Consider the following 13,959-nt stretch of genomic DNA (forward strand, 5'->3'; position numbering starts at 1 on the left):
CTGAAATGTATAACTCACAGCAGGATGTTTTTTAAACAAACATAGAAAACAGTTTAAGCCTTTACTTAACTCGTTAAATTTGCATAGTGCAGGACTCATTTCAAACTTAGAAAAATGAATTTTCTGGGGCATGCAGTGCACAAATAATCCACCAGGGAGCAGAAAACATGTATTTGATTTGATGTGATTTGATTTGATCTTATTTATGTCATTAATAGTTGTTTTTTGAATTCTCATACATTATTATTAGTAGTAATAGAGGTCTTAAAACTGAATTGTGTACCAACTATGATACACAGCCAGAGACATGCAGGTGTTGTGACGGTGGCGTTTTCGTGAAGCTCCATTTTCCCCCTGTCCACGTGACCACACTGGAAACAGAATTTAAAAAATGACCAACTTGGGAGAGTGTTTTTAAGAAACTGAGTTTTCAGTGACCAAAAACAGCATTATCATGTGGACGGGGAAAATATATATATATATCCAGGTACGTGTGGACAGACCCTAGCACTTGCCAAAGGCCTTGGGTGATGTTTATCTCACAACTGGTCCCAGTACAGAATGAAGTATGATTGGTTTCACAGTCACATTTTAATTTGGCTGGTAATGAATCTAATGTGTAAGGCCTTCAGTCCAGCTCCTGAAGTCCTATCCAATGAAGAAGCCTGTTTCTATCCACAGAAAGTCCTGATTGGACAGTTTATTTTTTTCATATTTAATGTAGAACAGCCAAGAAATTCATTTGCACCAGCATTAGCTCAGCGCTAACATATTACCCGAATCCCATAGGGGCTGTAACAGAAATAGAGGTGCAGGCCTAGCGCTGTCACAGTTCACCACTGCTCCTAAAATCCTCTAAAGCTCGTTCTTCTTTCTGTTTTCCAGGAGAACACAACGGACTGCGGGCGAGGATTCTCCTTCCGCCCGTCCATCTACACTTTACTCCTCCTCCAGCTCCCTCTCCTCTCTCTGGTGGCCCACCCCCACGTTTTGCCTTTCTCCCTTTAACTTCCTCCTCTGCCGATGTCCCTCTCCTCTCTGTAATTCTGCATTTCTCCTTTATCTCCCCTCGCTCTAGTCATAGGTATTAAAGGGACTTCCCGCTGCCCTTAATACGGAAGCCCGGCATACTGCTTCATCCACTTAGCTTCACAGGTTGTTGCTTAGTGACCGTTGCAGAACTTTTATCGTCTCCTGCCAATCAGCAGCTTTTTTCGTGGGAGGAGCTAGAAGTTTCTTTGAGGAAGAAGAAGAAGCTGAGGAAGCCAACGACGCATCCGACCGCCAGGCGGCGCAGAAGCCATGGTGGGAGAGAAGATGACCGTCAAGGACCAACCGACGTCATGGGGGTTGAGGCGGGGTGAGGTGAGGTGGCAGTGCAGAAGAAAATGGATCGTTCCCTCGCTGCGCAACCTGCCGTTACGGACGCAGGGGGGGGGGGGGATGGAGCTTTTGTCGGACTCTGCCTTTACGGTTCAAGTCATCCTCCTCATCCTCCTCATCTTCATCCTTTCCAGGCCAGTTAGAGTCCAGTTCCACTGGTCTGCCGCTTGCCTAATTTGACATGGGGCTACAGAACCTTCTGCCATTTTCTAGCAAATCAGTAACGCAATCACTGAACTTTAATCAGCTAACGAAAAAAAACAACGAGTAACAACCTGTGAGTATTTAAAGCATACCTCCATATGTTAGGATATAACCAGAGAGGGAAGACGATAGATGTTATTAATGAAAAATATCATTTGTTTATTTATGCACTATATCTACTTCTTGCCAAAATGAGATAGACTTGTTTGCGTGGTCTTATTTTTTTAGCCAAACTAGGACGAGGAGAAAAACGGGAGAAAAGCAACTTGCATGGTAGAACAGCAGATGCGGTCAGGAGGAAGGAAAGACCTCGAAGTAGAGACCAGGCCTGTATTTCAATTCGCCTCATTCGCTCTCCTTTTCTTTAGTCATAAGGGCTTCATAAGGCAAATCTTTCTGTTAGACTGGTCTGTAAACGTAGAGGAGAATCTGGGTGCAGTCACACTGAGAACTTCAGGTGGTGTCTTCAGACGAGACGAATAGGGACGCGCGGCCCACCTGTCCTCGGACATCGGCAGTCTGAATCCTCCATGCTTCTGCCCTGCGTGGAGAGTGAGGCCATTTTTCTGCTCACCTTATTTATCACAGCCTCTATCCCAGTTCTCCTCCTGACAGCTGCTTGGTCTGGCTAACGATGAGTCCGCGAATATTAATGCGATGAAAAAAATTTCACTATTTGCCATTCAGTGTTAAGTCTTGTCATTCGGAGCACATCTGCTGACGTAGTTTTGATTTAGGAACGTTCAGGCGTCGGTTTTAAGGTGCACATTTTCGCTCAGCCACACACTATTATAGTTATCGTTGATTACACTGACTACAAAAATGCTTTGCCCATTTGTCCACATAAAAAAAGTTCGAGCAATTGATCTGGGTTTATTTAACTCAAATACACTTTGAATTAAATAATAAATTAAATCAAAGTGTCGATTTGAGCGAAATAAACACTGTTCAATTGCTCGTTAGCACATGAAGTCATTTGTACAGTGTATTATACGTAGGGCCCAACTGATCTCATATCACTGTCCAAAAACAATAATGATGCAGTGTTATTGATGTGAAGCACCAAAATCTATTTGCCTACTGATAGCGCCCCCTTCTGTAGAACCTCCAGCCTGCTAAACATAAGTAGTAGCCAGGTCCATGAGGTGCTTCACATATCAAAAATGCTCACTTTCCACAAGGCAACAACATTCATAACTAATAAAAGTGCTTAAAAATAGTTCTTTGAGCAACGCCATAAGAGAAAGACTTTTGGTTCCATGTTTGTATGGGCTCAGAGTGGCTCAGTGGTCTAATACGCCACCACTAGGACCCCCATGACCAGCATGGGGTTCACAAAATTCGAATGGCCAGTTCTTTGCCGGGTGGGTAGATGGCGCTCTCTTCACTCATCACTCCTAAGCAATTTTGGCTGGCATCCGGCACTTTCCTCTGAGCGTGTCGACTGATATCGGGAGCATTGCTGGTTCTAGAGGGGGTTATGAACAGGTGGGTTATTCGACAGTACCAAATTGGGAAAAGAAAATAGGAAAAATTCAACTAATAAACTAATAAACTAATAAAATAAATGACCTCTAAAGGTTTCGTTGTCATCCCTTCACACATCTCTATTACTAACATGCTTCTTTATGGAACCACAAGTACTTCTTCTATGGCATCACTTATCATTATCAGTATCTCCAATATTACCACCCCCTCCTCTGTCGTGCCTTGATGCACTTGGGTGTTGGAAAAGCTGAGCAGTAAAGCAGTTGAGCTACAGTGTCATTAGAGTAGCATATTCCCACAAAAGCTTCAGCGCTTTCTTCAAAAATAACGCCTTGCTTTTGAGCCTTCTGTAAAGTTAAGAGTTGGTAACTTCACATAGAAACACCAGACTGATGCTTTAGTGTTTTTGAGTCATATAAGAATATTTTGCCATAGCCTCCAGACCAGAAGTAGCCAACTGTTGTTCTGGGGACCTTCTGTTAAAGCAGCTATCTCTCATCCCCCCCCCTAAATTAGATTCCATAGGATCTTCAGGATCTCTAACCATGAAAACTTCCAGTATCTATCAGTTAGAACGAGGAGCATCGGGTGTTTCTTGATCTTAAAGGGCGTCTGGTGTCCATTTCTGTAGACCTACCACAGAGGCAATCAATAGTATATACTGCACACTGGTGAAAGTAATGTAATTCACTGTGGAGTCTTCTCTTCTTTAACTCTCTTCACAACGCTGTGACTGTTGAGGACTTTTGGACTTGAGTTCTGTTTGTTATTTATTTATTTATCTATTATTTCATTTTCAGGTCTTCTGGGTTGTGATGCGCTTCGGTATGTGTGTTCAGTTACATGTGGAGTGGCTGAACTGGCTACTCGTAATGGCCCGCATCCATTGCAGGCCTCTGTAATGCTCTTTGTGAATGTGTGTGTGTGTGTGTGCGTGGGTGTATGTGTGTATGCGTGTGTGTGTGTGTGCACCTTGTATGTATTGTCTGCTTACAATGCAGCAGCAACTGATGCAGTGTTTGCTGTAATCAGCTGGAAAATAGGTGACTTTATTTACGAAAAAAAAGCGATAAAAAAAGAAAGCATCCTGGGTGTTTTGTCATTATCGGTGAGAAGGAGTAACGTGTCCCGTTTCGCAGGTGTGAGAAGAATGTTTTTCACGTGTCTTTTGTCTCCAGTTCAGCTTGCAATTCAGCTTCTTTGCCTTTTGTACATTAGAATGGTCACACTTCTTTACGATTCTCCCCGGACTTTCCGTCCCGCTGTGTCTCCCTGTAATTGCTCCCTTTCTGCCTTCTTTACATCTTCCCGCCTCTCCATTTCCCTTCATTCCCCCCTGTCCCCCTTTATAGTCCGCCTCCTCCTGCCTATTCAGAACAAGAGACGCGTTTTAGGAAGGGTTTGGGTTTTACAGCAGGGTCTCTTCTGCATAACCTGGCCCTTACATGTGATCACATCCCCCTGCTGTGTGTTACGAGTGATGTAGTACGACGTCTCCTCAGCAGAGTGTATTCTGAGGTGAACACTGCGCTTGCTTGTCACTGATGCTAACGCTATGTGCTGTCATGCAGTTCGAGTTTGTGGCTATTTCTTTTTTCTTTTTTGTAATTTGGCTCATTTTAAGAACATTGGCACGGCATCACCGGCAGCACTGATCAACGTTTGGTATAGCGGATAGATAATCCACAGCAGCGTATGTCATCACTGGGGCGTGAGCATGAACACTCACCATTTCCTACTTATGCTGTAACTGCAGGCCTGCTGTTAAAACCTGCTGTCTTTGTGCACCATATACACCTCAAAGCAAGTCATGACTGAACTCTATGGAAGCTCATTCCTGCCTGAAGGAGGTTAACCGGGGGGGGGGGGGGGGGGGGGGGTCCTTTCTCTGATTTTATAGCAGTATGACATTTTGACCTACAAGTAACATTTAGTGAAAATACACATCGATTCTGAACTAGGAAATCTGCAAAAGTTCAATTCATTCATTCAAAGCAATTATACAAAGGTTTCAAGAATACTAAGGGTAAGCTTTGGAAATGTAATATTAATAAATATTTGAAAATACTAAAAATTCTTCTGAGATACTAATTCAAAGATTTGAAAAAAGAAAGAAAAAAGAAAAAAGAATTTGACAAGGAAAACAGTTAAAATACTAAGTAGAACTTTTAAAATGTATAGAAAAATAAGTTATATAATTATATAATTCTATAAATTTGACTTTTAAGAAAGAAGTAATAAATAAATATTTCAAGATACTAATTTTAGAGAAAGTGTGTCATTATTTGGAAAATTCTGAGAATTAAATTTAATTTACAAAGTCCAAATTTAGAGTAAATAAGTCATTATTTCGAGATACTAAGTAAAATGTCAGAGGGAATATGACAATTATACAATACTAAATATACATTTTAAGAAAGGGCATTATTTTGAGATACTAATTCAGAAATGTTATTTCAAAATACCAAAGAATAAGTAATTATTTTAAGAAATTAAAGTAATATTTGGGAAAGTGTGATTTAAGTCAACATTTGGAAAATGTTATTGCAATGTACAAAGTCACAAATCAAAGAAAACAAGTATCAAGTCAAAATGTTTATAAAATATAATAATTTCAATATATCAAGTCCAAAAAATATGTAGATAATCATATTAAGATACTAAGTCAAACATTTAAAATTTCAAAATACCAAGTAAAATGGTGAGAAAATAAGTCATTATATCAACATTTACAGTAAGTTCAAATCTAAGTAATTTTCTGAGATATTAAATCAAAACTCATTAATATCAGTCCAAATTTTGACATACTGTTACCCGAATCAGAGTAAGAGACCTGGCTATAATAAGATACAGGCTTCCATAGAACTCATGTCAATGACTCTAATGATAACCCCCCCCCCCCCCCCCCCCCCCCTTCCATAAACAGCATCATACCCCTCAAACACATCAACACACACACAGTGGCAGGTGGATGTTTACCACTGTGTAAGCCAAGGCCATGGCCTGGTTTTCTGGCTTTCCCCTGTTGGCTGAGTAAGAAACCTGTCCATGCTGTGTGACCTGTGAATGACCAACTGTCACGTCAAAATCTGTTACCCTTCCGAACGTGTTCCTCCCGTCCGGCTGTAAAAGCGACGTGCGAGGGCAGAACTCTGACTAGACGGTCGAGAAGAATGAATGCCTTATCCTCCATCCTGTCGTCAAACCCGCGCTCCTCCTTGTTCCTCTGGAGGCTTTTCGGAAAAAAGAGAATGTTCAGTTATTCCTAAAACTGGGAGTGAAGGCAGGGCTGCCTCAAGACCTGCCTGAGCCATGGTAACACATTTTGGCAAGACACTGAGTGTATGTGTGTGTGTCTGTGTCACAATTCCAATAACACTGGAACACTGGAGGTCCTTGTTGTTTCAGTGGTTCAAGAATTTTGCTTTTTGTCAAAAAATAAAAATAAAAAATGAAGTATTCAATAAAAAAAGACAGAAGATAACGGGAGGAAGTAGTTCGGAGAGTGGGGCCCTTCCCCTTCCTTAGCAACAACGGAGTAGGTGCGTTTCCTTGGGAGAGACGTGTGTGTATGTGATTCTGTAGTCCTTAGTCTGGTGCTCCGTGACAAATGTGTGAAAAAAGAATAAGAAAAAAAATTAAAAGAAATCCGTAAAAAAGGTGAAACTGAATTTAACATTAAGTGAGGTTTTAAAAAAATAAGAACATTAACGACTAAAAAAAATAAAAAATAGGATTACAGTACTGCTGATAATCATCATGAGTCTGAGGTCTGATCTCAAAGTGGGAGTTTATTTTGTTCGTTTGTTGGATCGTGTGTGGGGAGCGAAACGCTCCGGTTCTTTGGACACTGGATCTATGTTGCTCCATTCTTTTGTACAGTAACTTAACAAAAAAAAAAAGATGAGGGAAAACATTTGTAAAATACTGTGTCTGTGACTCCTTGTAAAATATTTTCAAATTGTTTATTACAGAGAATCAGTTATTAAATAATGTTCATATTTTTCACTTCAGTCCAGTGTGTGCTGTTTATTTTTTGAGTGCAAAACCAACAGCTACATATCAGTCTTTCACTCACATTATACACAGATCAGCCATAACATTAGAACCACCTGCCTGATATTGTTGTAGTCCCCCTTGTGCCGCCAAAGCATCTCTGAACCCGTCGAGGCTCTGAAGGTGTGCTGTGGTATCCAAGGCAACTGAAATTTGAGGGTAAATGTCATTATTTGAAAATACTGCGTCATCATTTTGAGAAAATGTATACACAGTCATGTCAGAATATTATTGTGATCTCCCCTGGTTTGAAATGAACTCGGCCAATTATATCAGCTCTACTGACTGTAAAGTGTTTAAGAAAACGGTAATTTATTTTAAAATAAGTAGAGATTTTGCAATTTATATAAAAAAAAATTAAAAAGTGATTATAGAAATATGTAAATATTTTAAGATGCACATTTTTGGAAAAGTGTGTTATTATTTGGGGAAAAAAAACTGTCAAAACTTATTAAGTCAAAATTTATTGAGAAAATGTCATTATTCAAAAAAATACATTGAACATTTTAGAAAATGTATACACAGTCATGTCCGAATATTATTGTGATCACCCCTGGTTTGAAATGAACTTGGCCTATTATATCAGCTCCACTGACTGTAAAGTGTTTAAGAAATCAGTTATTTCAAAATAAGCAGACATTTTGCAATTTTTATTTTAAAAAAGTACTTTTTTCATAAATTAATTATACAAAATATGTAAATATTTCAAGATACACATTTTTGGAAAAGTGTTGTTATTTGAGGAAAAAACTGTCAAAACTTATTGGGTCAATGTTTATTGGGAAAATATCATTATTTTAAAAAATACATAGAACATTTTAGAAAACGTATACACAGTCACAGTCATATCAGAATATTATTATCATATCACCCCAGGTTTGAAATGAACTCAGTCTATTATATCAGCTCCACTGACTGTATAGTGTTTAAGAAATCAGTTATTTCAAAATAATAAGTAGAGATTTAGAGATTTAAATAACAAATATGTAAATATTTCAAGATACATTTTTTTGAAAAAGTGTGTTATTATTTAAAAAAACAGTATTTTTTACAATGTATCTGGGAAATGTCATTATTTAAAAATACTTTGTCAAACATTTGAGAAAATATATACACCATCATTATACAGGAACATTGTTATGACCACCCCTGGTTTGGAATGAACCCTGTCCATTATATCAGCTCCACTGAACACATAGGAGCACTGTGTAGTTCTATAACTCCAGACTGGATCCAGCTGTTTCACTTTATCAGCCTCCTTTCACCCTGTTCTTCATACAAACTCAGAATTTCAAAGTGTGCAATTATTTCAAGATGTAATCTGAAAAAAGACAAAATTATTTCAAAATACAATGCCGAAATAAATGTGTGTGCATATATACACACACATTATACACTTTTTTTGGTGGGGTGTAAAGAAAATAAGTCATAATTTAGAGATACAATATGAAAAGTAGACATTTTTTTTAAATAAGGCATATTCCAAATATTAAATTGTTGTTTTTTCTTGGGGTGGGGTATGTAATTATTTGGAAATAGTCTAAATGTATCAAAATGTAATATATTAAGTTTCAAGAAAATATATTAAGATCAGCATCAATGAGTTGAAGGGGCCCATGACAGGTTGTCCTTCCTTGGAGCACTTCTGGCAGGTACTCTCACTGACTGACGTTTTGGAGATGTTCTGACCCAGTCCTCTATCCATCACAGTTCGGTTCTTGTCAAAGTGGCTCAGATTCTTATGCTTGTCCATTTTTCCTGACTCTACCACCTTCATCACCCTCAAGAACTGACTGTTCACCTGCTGCCTAATATATCCACCCCTTGTCAGGTGGCACTGTTACCAGATAATCATTGGTACTCACTTCATCGTCAGTGGTTTTAATGTAATGGCTGATTGATGTCAATCATATATTTCAATCAGATGAATGAGTAAGAGCTGGAGCCCCTTAGGAGGAAGATCTATAGCAATATACTGCAGGCAATATACTCCTATACTCTAGGCATTAATTCCTTCAGTTAGTATAGTCTTATAGGGCAGTTACAGTACAGTTACTCATACTTACATTTGATTATTATGGTCTATTAGTCTGTGTCTTGTATTATTAATTTCACATTAGTGTTTATTAGAGATTTTTCGACTTTCATTCTGTTGTAGAAAGTTCCCTTACACCTTGTATCCTATAAATGAATGAATTTAATGAATGACAATAGAAACATACAGAACTGTGCAGAGGTTTTAGGCACCTAAGCTCATTATTATACATCATCTCTCTCAGCAATACGAGAGTTTTTACTGTAGAACCTCCAGCTCTCATCAGAACAGATGCAGGTGAACATAAATCCAGTAACAATAAGGAACAAGAGCTTCTCATTCTGAAGAAAGTAGTGAGATCTTGTCGGTGAAGATCTAGTCTGAAGAGCAGAGCTCGGTTCCTCCAGGTTTCTCCTGGACGCCCCCTTCCCAGTCCAGCACAGCGTGGAGGATGTGTTCAATCAACTCCATCATCATCATCATCAGCAGCAGCAGCTCACCTGATTTACCATCATTAAGCCCTGATTTACCACCAAACCAGGTGTTGATCTGAGGAGAACTCGAAATAATACTAGACTCCATGAGAGAGGAGAACTTTGGAGATGTTCTAATGATGAACACAGTGATGGAGAACCACCAGCACTTTCGGTAGGAGTGTTATTATTAGTGTTTATTCTAATATCAGTGTTTAACTGAGGAGGGAAACACTCACTGCTCTTTTCAGGTGTCTCAAACTTTTGCACAGCACTGTATTTCATTATGAATATGATTATTTTAAAGGCTTAAGTTGAACTTGTATCCTGGTCATATGGTGGGTATAAGACTACACCAGAGTTTTCAGAAACTCCAGGATGGATGTGTGCCAAGTCTCTGGGTCATCAAGGTAACAAGGATGCCCGGCCCCCTTCATTACCACCACTTTGTGATTGGGCAGGTTGCTCAGGTTACGCAGAGACACCTCGCCTAACTGAGTGTCTTGATCTCCGTACACAATAAGAGTTGGAACCTGTGGAGAAACACAGTAAAAACCCCTCTCATAACCTTCATCACCACTATTTGTTTACTCTACTGGTATACATTACATGACGAAAGTATTGGGACACCTGCTCATTCAATGTTTCTTCTGAAACCAAGGATATTAAAAAGGGTTGATCCTGCTTCTGTAACAGTAGAAAGAGTAACTCTCTCTACTGTCCAGTGAAGAAGGCTTTCTACTAGATTTTGGCTACAGTAGGTGCATTGCTGTGAGGATTTGATTGCATTCAGCGATGAGAGCATTAGTGAAGTCAGGATGTTGGGTGATCACTACCCCACCTCATCATCCCCAACTCCTCAACACATTTCAACAGTACTAGATGGAGCAGCAACCATCATTCCAGAGAACACAGTTCTTCCACAGCTCCACAGTTCAATGCTGGGGGGCTTCATAACCCTCTAGCCCACCTACTGGTTCATATCAGGTTGTGTGAAAGACTAAAATCTACATATCAACATTCTAACAATATACACCAATCGGCCATAACATTAAACCCACCTCCCTAAGTGTGTGTAGGTCCCTCTTGTGGGCTGGCTCTTGTCAGAGTGGCACAGATTCTTATGCATGCCAACACATCAAATCACCTGTCAGTGGTTTTAATGTAATGGCCAATCGGTGTATTCGTTTTTGTGATGGTAATGGATGGGAAAGAAGCACAGAAGCCTTGACAGAGTTCAGCTAATCTGAAAGGCAAGGTTTTACACCCTCATACACACCTGTATGCCACTGTACTGCTCTGCCTTGAACTTGTCGGTGCAGATGGGGGCTACAGGGACGTAGGCCTTCACCTGTTGCGTGTGCTGGAAGAGGAAAGGCAGGGAGTACATGCCACTGAGAGAGGGGCTGATCACCACCACAGGCCCAGTCTCCAGTCCCTCACACACCTGCCTCAAAAACTCACCAGGGGCCGGTTGACCCACCGGAGCAGGGGGCTCAGCGGCTTTAGACTGACCCAGGCCTGGAGGAACAGAGGAAACAAGGTAACGGGGTGAACTTACTATAACTCCATAACCACAGAGCTAAGACATTAGGTGTTAGAGACAGGCTCAGCACTGGCAGCAACAGTGGAACCATATTGGCGGTACATAGAACATTTTAAAAGGGTCTTTAAATAAGCATCTTCAGAAGATCATAGAGAAGAACCCCTGAACCAGCCTAAGAACCATTTAAACATCCAAATGGTTCATTGCGTTGTCTTGTCTTCTATATGTAACCACTGCCTTTACTAAAGAACCCACGTTTGTTTGGGATGAAGGTACTTTGGATAAGGTTGGTGAACTGGCTAAATACCAGAATAAATGTCTTGTAAGGTTTTCTGGGTCTCTTTTAACATATTTAAACACCTAGACATTTGATCTCCAGTTGAACAATCCTGAGACGACATGTCTTTGAGGACACCTCCACATTTATTACTACATCCAAAGCCTCAGACATCTGCTGCAGATGATCAGAACATGGTTGGAGAGGATTATTCTGGAGGAGTCTGTCTTATTTCAAACCTCAGACGTTTAGTCTGGTCGGCTCTTGATTGATGGTTGAAGCGAGTGATGAAGATCACCATCATGGCCAGATCCAGAGAGCTCTCTGAGGCCTTCAGAAAGAAGGCTGCAGATGATCAGAACATGGTTGGAGAGGATTATTCTGGAGGAGTCTGTCTTATTTCAAACCTCAGACGTTTAGTCTGGTCTGCTCTTGATTGATGGTTGAAGGGAGTGGTGAAGATCACCATCATGGCCAGATCCAGAGAGCTCTCTGAGGCCTTCAGAAAGAAGGCTGCAGATGATCAGAACATGGTTGGAGAGGATTATTCTGGAGTAGTCTGTCTTATTTAAACTTCAGACGTTTAGTCTGGTCGGCTCTTGATTGATGGTTGAAGGGAGTGGTGAAGATCACCATCATGGCCAGATCCAGAGAGCTCTCTGAGGCCTTCAGAAAGAAGGGTGGAGATGCAGAGGAGTCTGGGAAGGGGTTTAAGATCTCAGATCTCAGAACAGTTCGAAATGTGGAACCAACCCCATCATTTATGGCATTATTTGGTTTGAAGATTGGTTTGAAGGAAGAGAAACCTTCAATGAGTTCACACACAACGTCCAACGAACCTTGTGGAATTCTCTGGATCTGGATTGTGGATGGTGGATAGGGCACAGCTCCATTTTTGACAAGGTTTTGCTTCCAAATTGCGATTTGGCTTAAAGCTTACCATAGAGGCCTTCAGTCTCAGATCATTACTGATCATTTGAGGTCATCGGAACCAACAGACACCTGTTTTCAGCAGGTAAAGGGCCTTTTGCAATGAGTTTGGGTGGAGGTTGCACTGCATTTGTAGCCCTGCCCATGTTGTCTAATCACTCTTTTGGGTTTAGACCCGTGTTAGTGTAGGGAAAGCCCAGACCTCCTAGTTCAGGGTCCCTCCACCACAAAAGGTAAGTGTGTGGGTGTGTACAGTGACATGTGTCCTCTGCATTTAACCCATCTGTGGTAGTGAACACACACTCACACACTAGTGAACTAGGGGCAGTGAGGTGGACTTACTCAAGGGGCCCAACAGTGGCAGCTTACCGAGCCCGGGAATCGAACCCACAACCCTGTTATCGATAGCCACAAGGGTAACTCTAAGACCACTCACTGCACCACAAGGGTTCTAGATCAGACCACCCTTTACCTGGAAGGTCTAAAGCCACGGCTCGGAAGCCTGCCTCAGCCAGGGAGGTCAGGGTTCCTATTCTGAGCCAGTTCTCCGAGGTGAACCGGATTCCGTGCAGAAGCAGAACACACAGTTTGGGCTCTCCTGAAGGGGGGAGAACCTGTCTGTAGAACAGCGGGTGTCCACCACACATCTCCACCTTCACCGTCCCCTCGGTGATCTGGACTGCAGACATCCTGGTGGGGTGGCCTACAGAGAGTGGGGCAAAGTCCGGAGCAGATTAGATCTTCAGAAGTTCTCAGATTGAGAACTTCTGAGCGAGAACAGCAGATCGTTGGTCATTAGAGGATTGGTCGATGTCTCAGTGGATGTTATGTTTCTCAGAAATACTCACAAACTGACCCACAGCAAAGAAACCACGGTAAAACACCACAGCAGTCCCGGAAGAGCAGCAGGCAGAAACCGCAGCTTTCCCCACCCGTTTTCCGACAAGCCCTGAACTAGAGCCAATCCTGGCGCAGGAGGGCGGGGGCTGCCTGAAAACGGGTGGGGAACAAAACAACGGGAAAGGAGCAGATTAGCGTTCGTATTATAATCTGTATTATTATTGTTGTTGTTATTAATAACCTTTACCTTTACTTTGCTGGTTTATTGTGTTAAAGTAAAAGAGGATATCGTATTTTTTAACACACCCGTTTTCAGTGTTGAATGAAAGGGCTCTCCACTAGAGGCGCACTCTCCCATCACTTCCTAATGGGTCAGTAGGCTCAGTAAGTGAGTGTGAAGTGCAGTGGGGTAATAATTATATTTTAAGTATAGGAAATTATTCATTCATGATTTTTTATTAATATTTTTATAGTGAATGGATATGTGTAGTGTTATTGTGGATACTTGTTTGATGGTAGTTCAAATGTTCTGTTAATTAGGAATCAAATCAATCAGATTGATGTGTACAGCACCTTCTACAGCTGATCTCACGAAGCAGATTTACAGAACAAAAGAGCAACACAACATAAAACATGGAACCTCAAGTGAGCAAGACAAGAAAAAGCTCCCTCCTAGCTGGAGGAAGACACACACTATACACACACTATACACACACTATACACACAC

At 41.0% G+C, this 13,959-nt stretch overlaps 2 protein-coding genes across 5 annotated transcripts in view; one reads left to right on the forward strand and one right to left on the reverse strand.

Annotated features, from left to right (window-relative positions):
• Positions 1-4,948, forward strand: part of cacna2d2a (calcium channel, voltage-dependent, alpha 2/delta subunit 2a) — a 295,606-nt gene extending 290,658 nt beyond the window's left edge. For all 4 annotated transcript variants that reach the window (XM_072684877.1, XM_072684878.1, XM_072684879.1 and 1 more), the window contains one exon: positions 886-4,948. In XM_072684877.1, the coding sequence (XP_072540978.1) occupies positions 886-1,008 (123 nt within the window). In that variant the 3' untranslated portion in view covers positions 1,009-4,948. The remainder of the gene's footprint in view (positions 1-885) is intronic.
• A 2,631-nt stretch (positions 4,949-7,579) lies between these two features.
• abhd14b (abhydrolase domain containing 14B) lies at positions 7,580-13,319 on the reverse strand. Its single transcript, XM_072683185.1, has 4 exons — positions 13,241-13,319; positions 12,865-13,095; positions 10,919-11,160; positions 7,580-10,172 (listed from the first exon to the last, which is right to left on the reverse strand). The coding sequence occupies exons 2-4, from the start codon at positions 13,079-13,081 to the stop codon at positions 9,990-9,992; spliced, it is 642 nt and encodes a 213-aa protein (XP_072539286.1). The 5' UTR covers positions 13,082-13,095; positions 13,241-13,319; the 3' UTR covers positions 7,580-9,989.
• Between the last annotated feature and the right edge of the window lie 640 nt (positions 13,320-13,959).

Source organism: Salminus brasiliensis, chromosome 7 (assembly GCF_030463535.1).
Source record: "Salminus brasiliensis chromosome 7, fSalBra1.hap2, whole genome shotgun sequence".
Lineage (NCBI taxonomy): Eukaryota > Metazoa > Chordata > Actinopteri > Characiformes > Bryconidae > Salminus > Salminus brasiliensis.

What these genes read in the sequence shown, in the direction of transcription:
- abhd14b (XM_072683185.1), bottom strand. Translation starts at nt 13,081, where the DNA reads ATGTCTGCAGTCCAGATCACCGAGGGGACGGTGAAGGTGGAGATGTGT. An exon ending in CGTGGCTTTAGACCTTCCAG is followed by an intron (nt 11,161 to 12,864) that starts GTAAAGGGTGGT and finishes CTGTTCCTCCAG; the next exon opens with GCCTGGGTCAGTCTAAAGCC. An exon ending in AGCAGTACAGTGGCATACAG is followed by an intron (nt 10,173 to 10,918) that starts GTGTGTATGAGG and finishes GTTTCTCCACAG; the next exon opens with GTTCCAACTCTTATTGTGTA.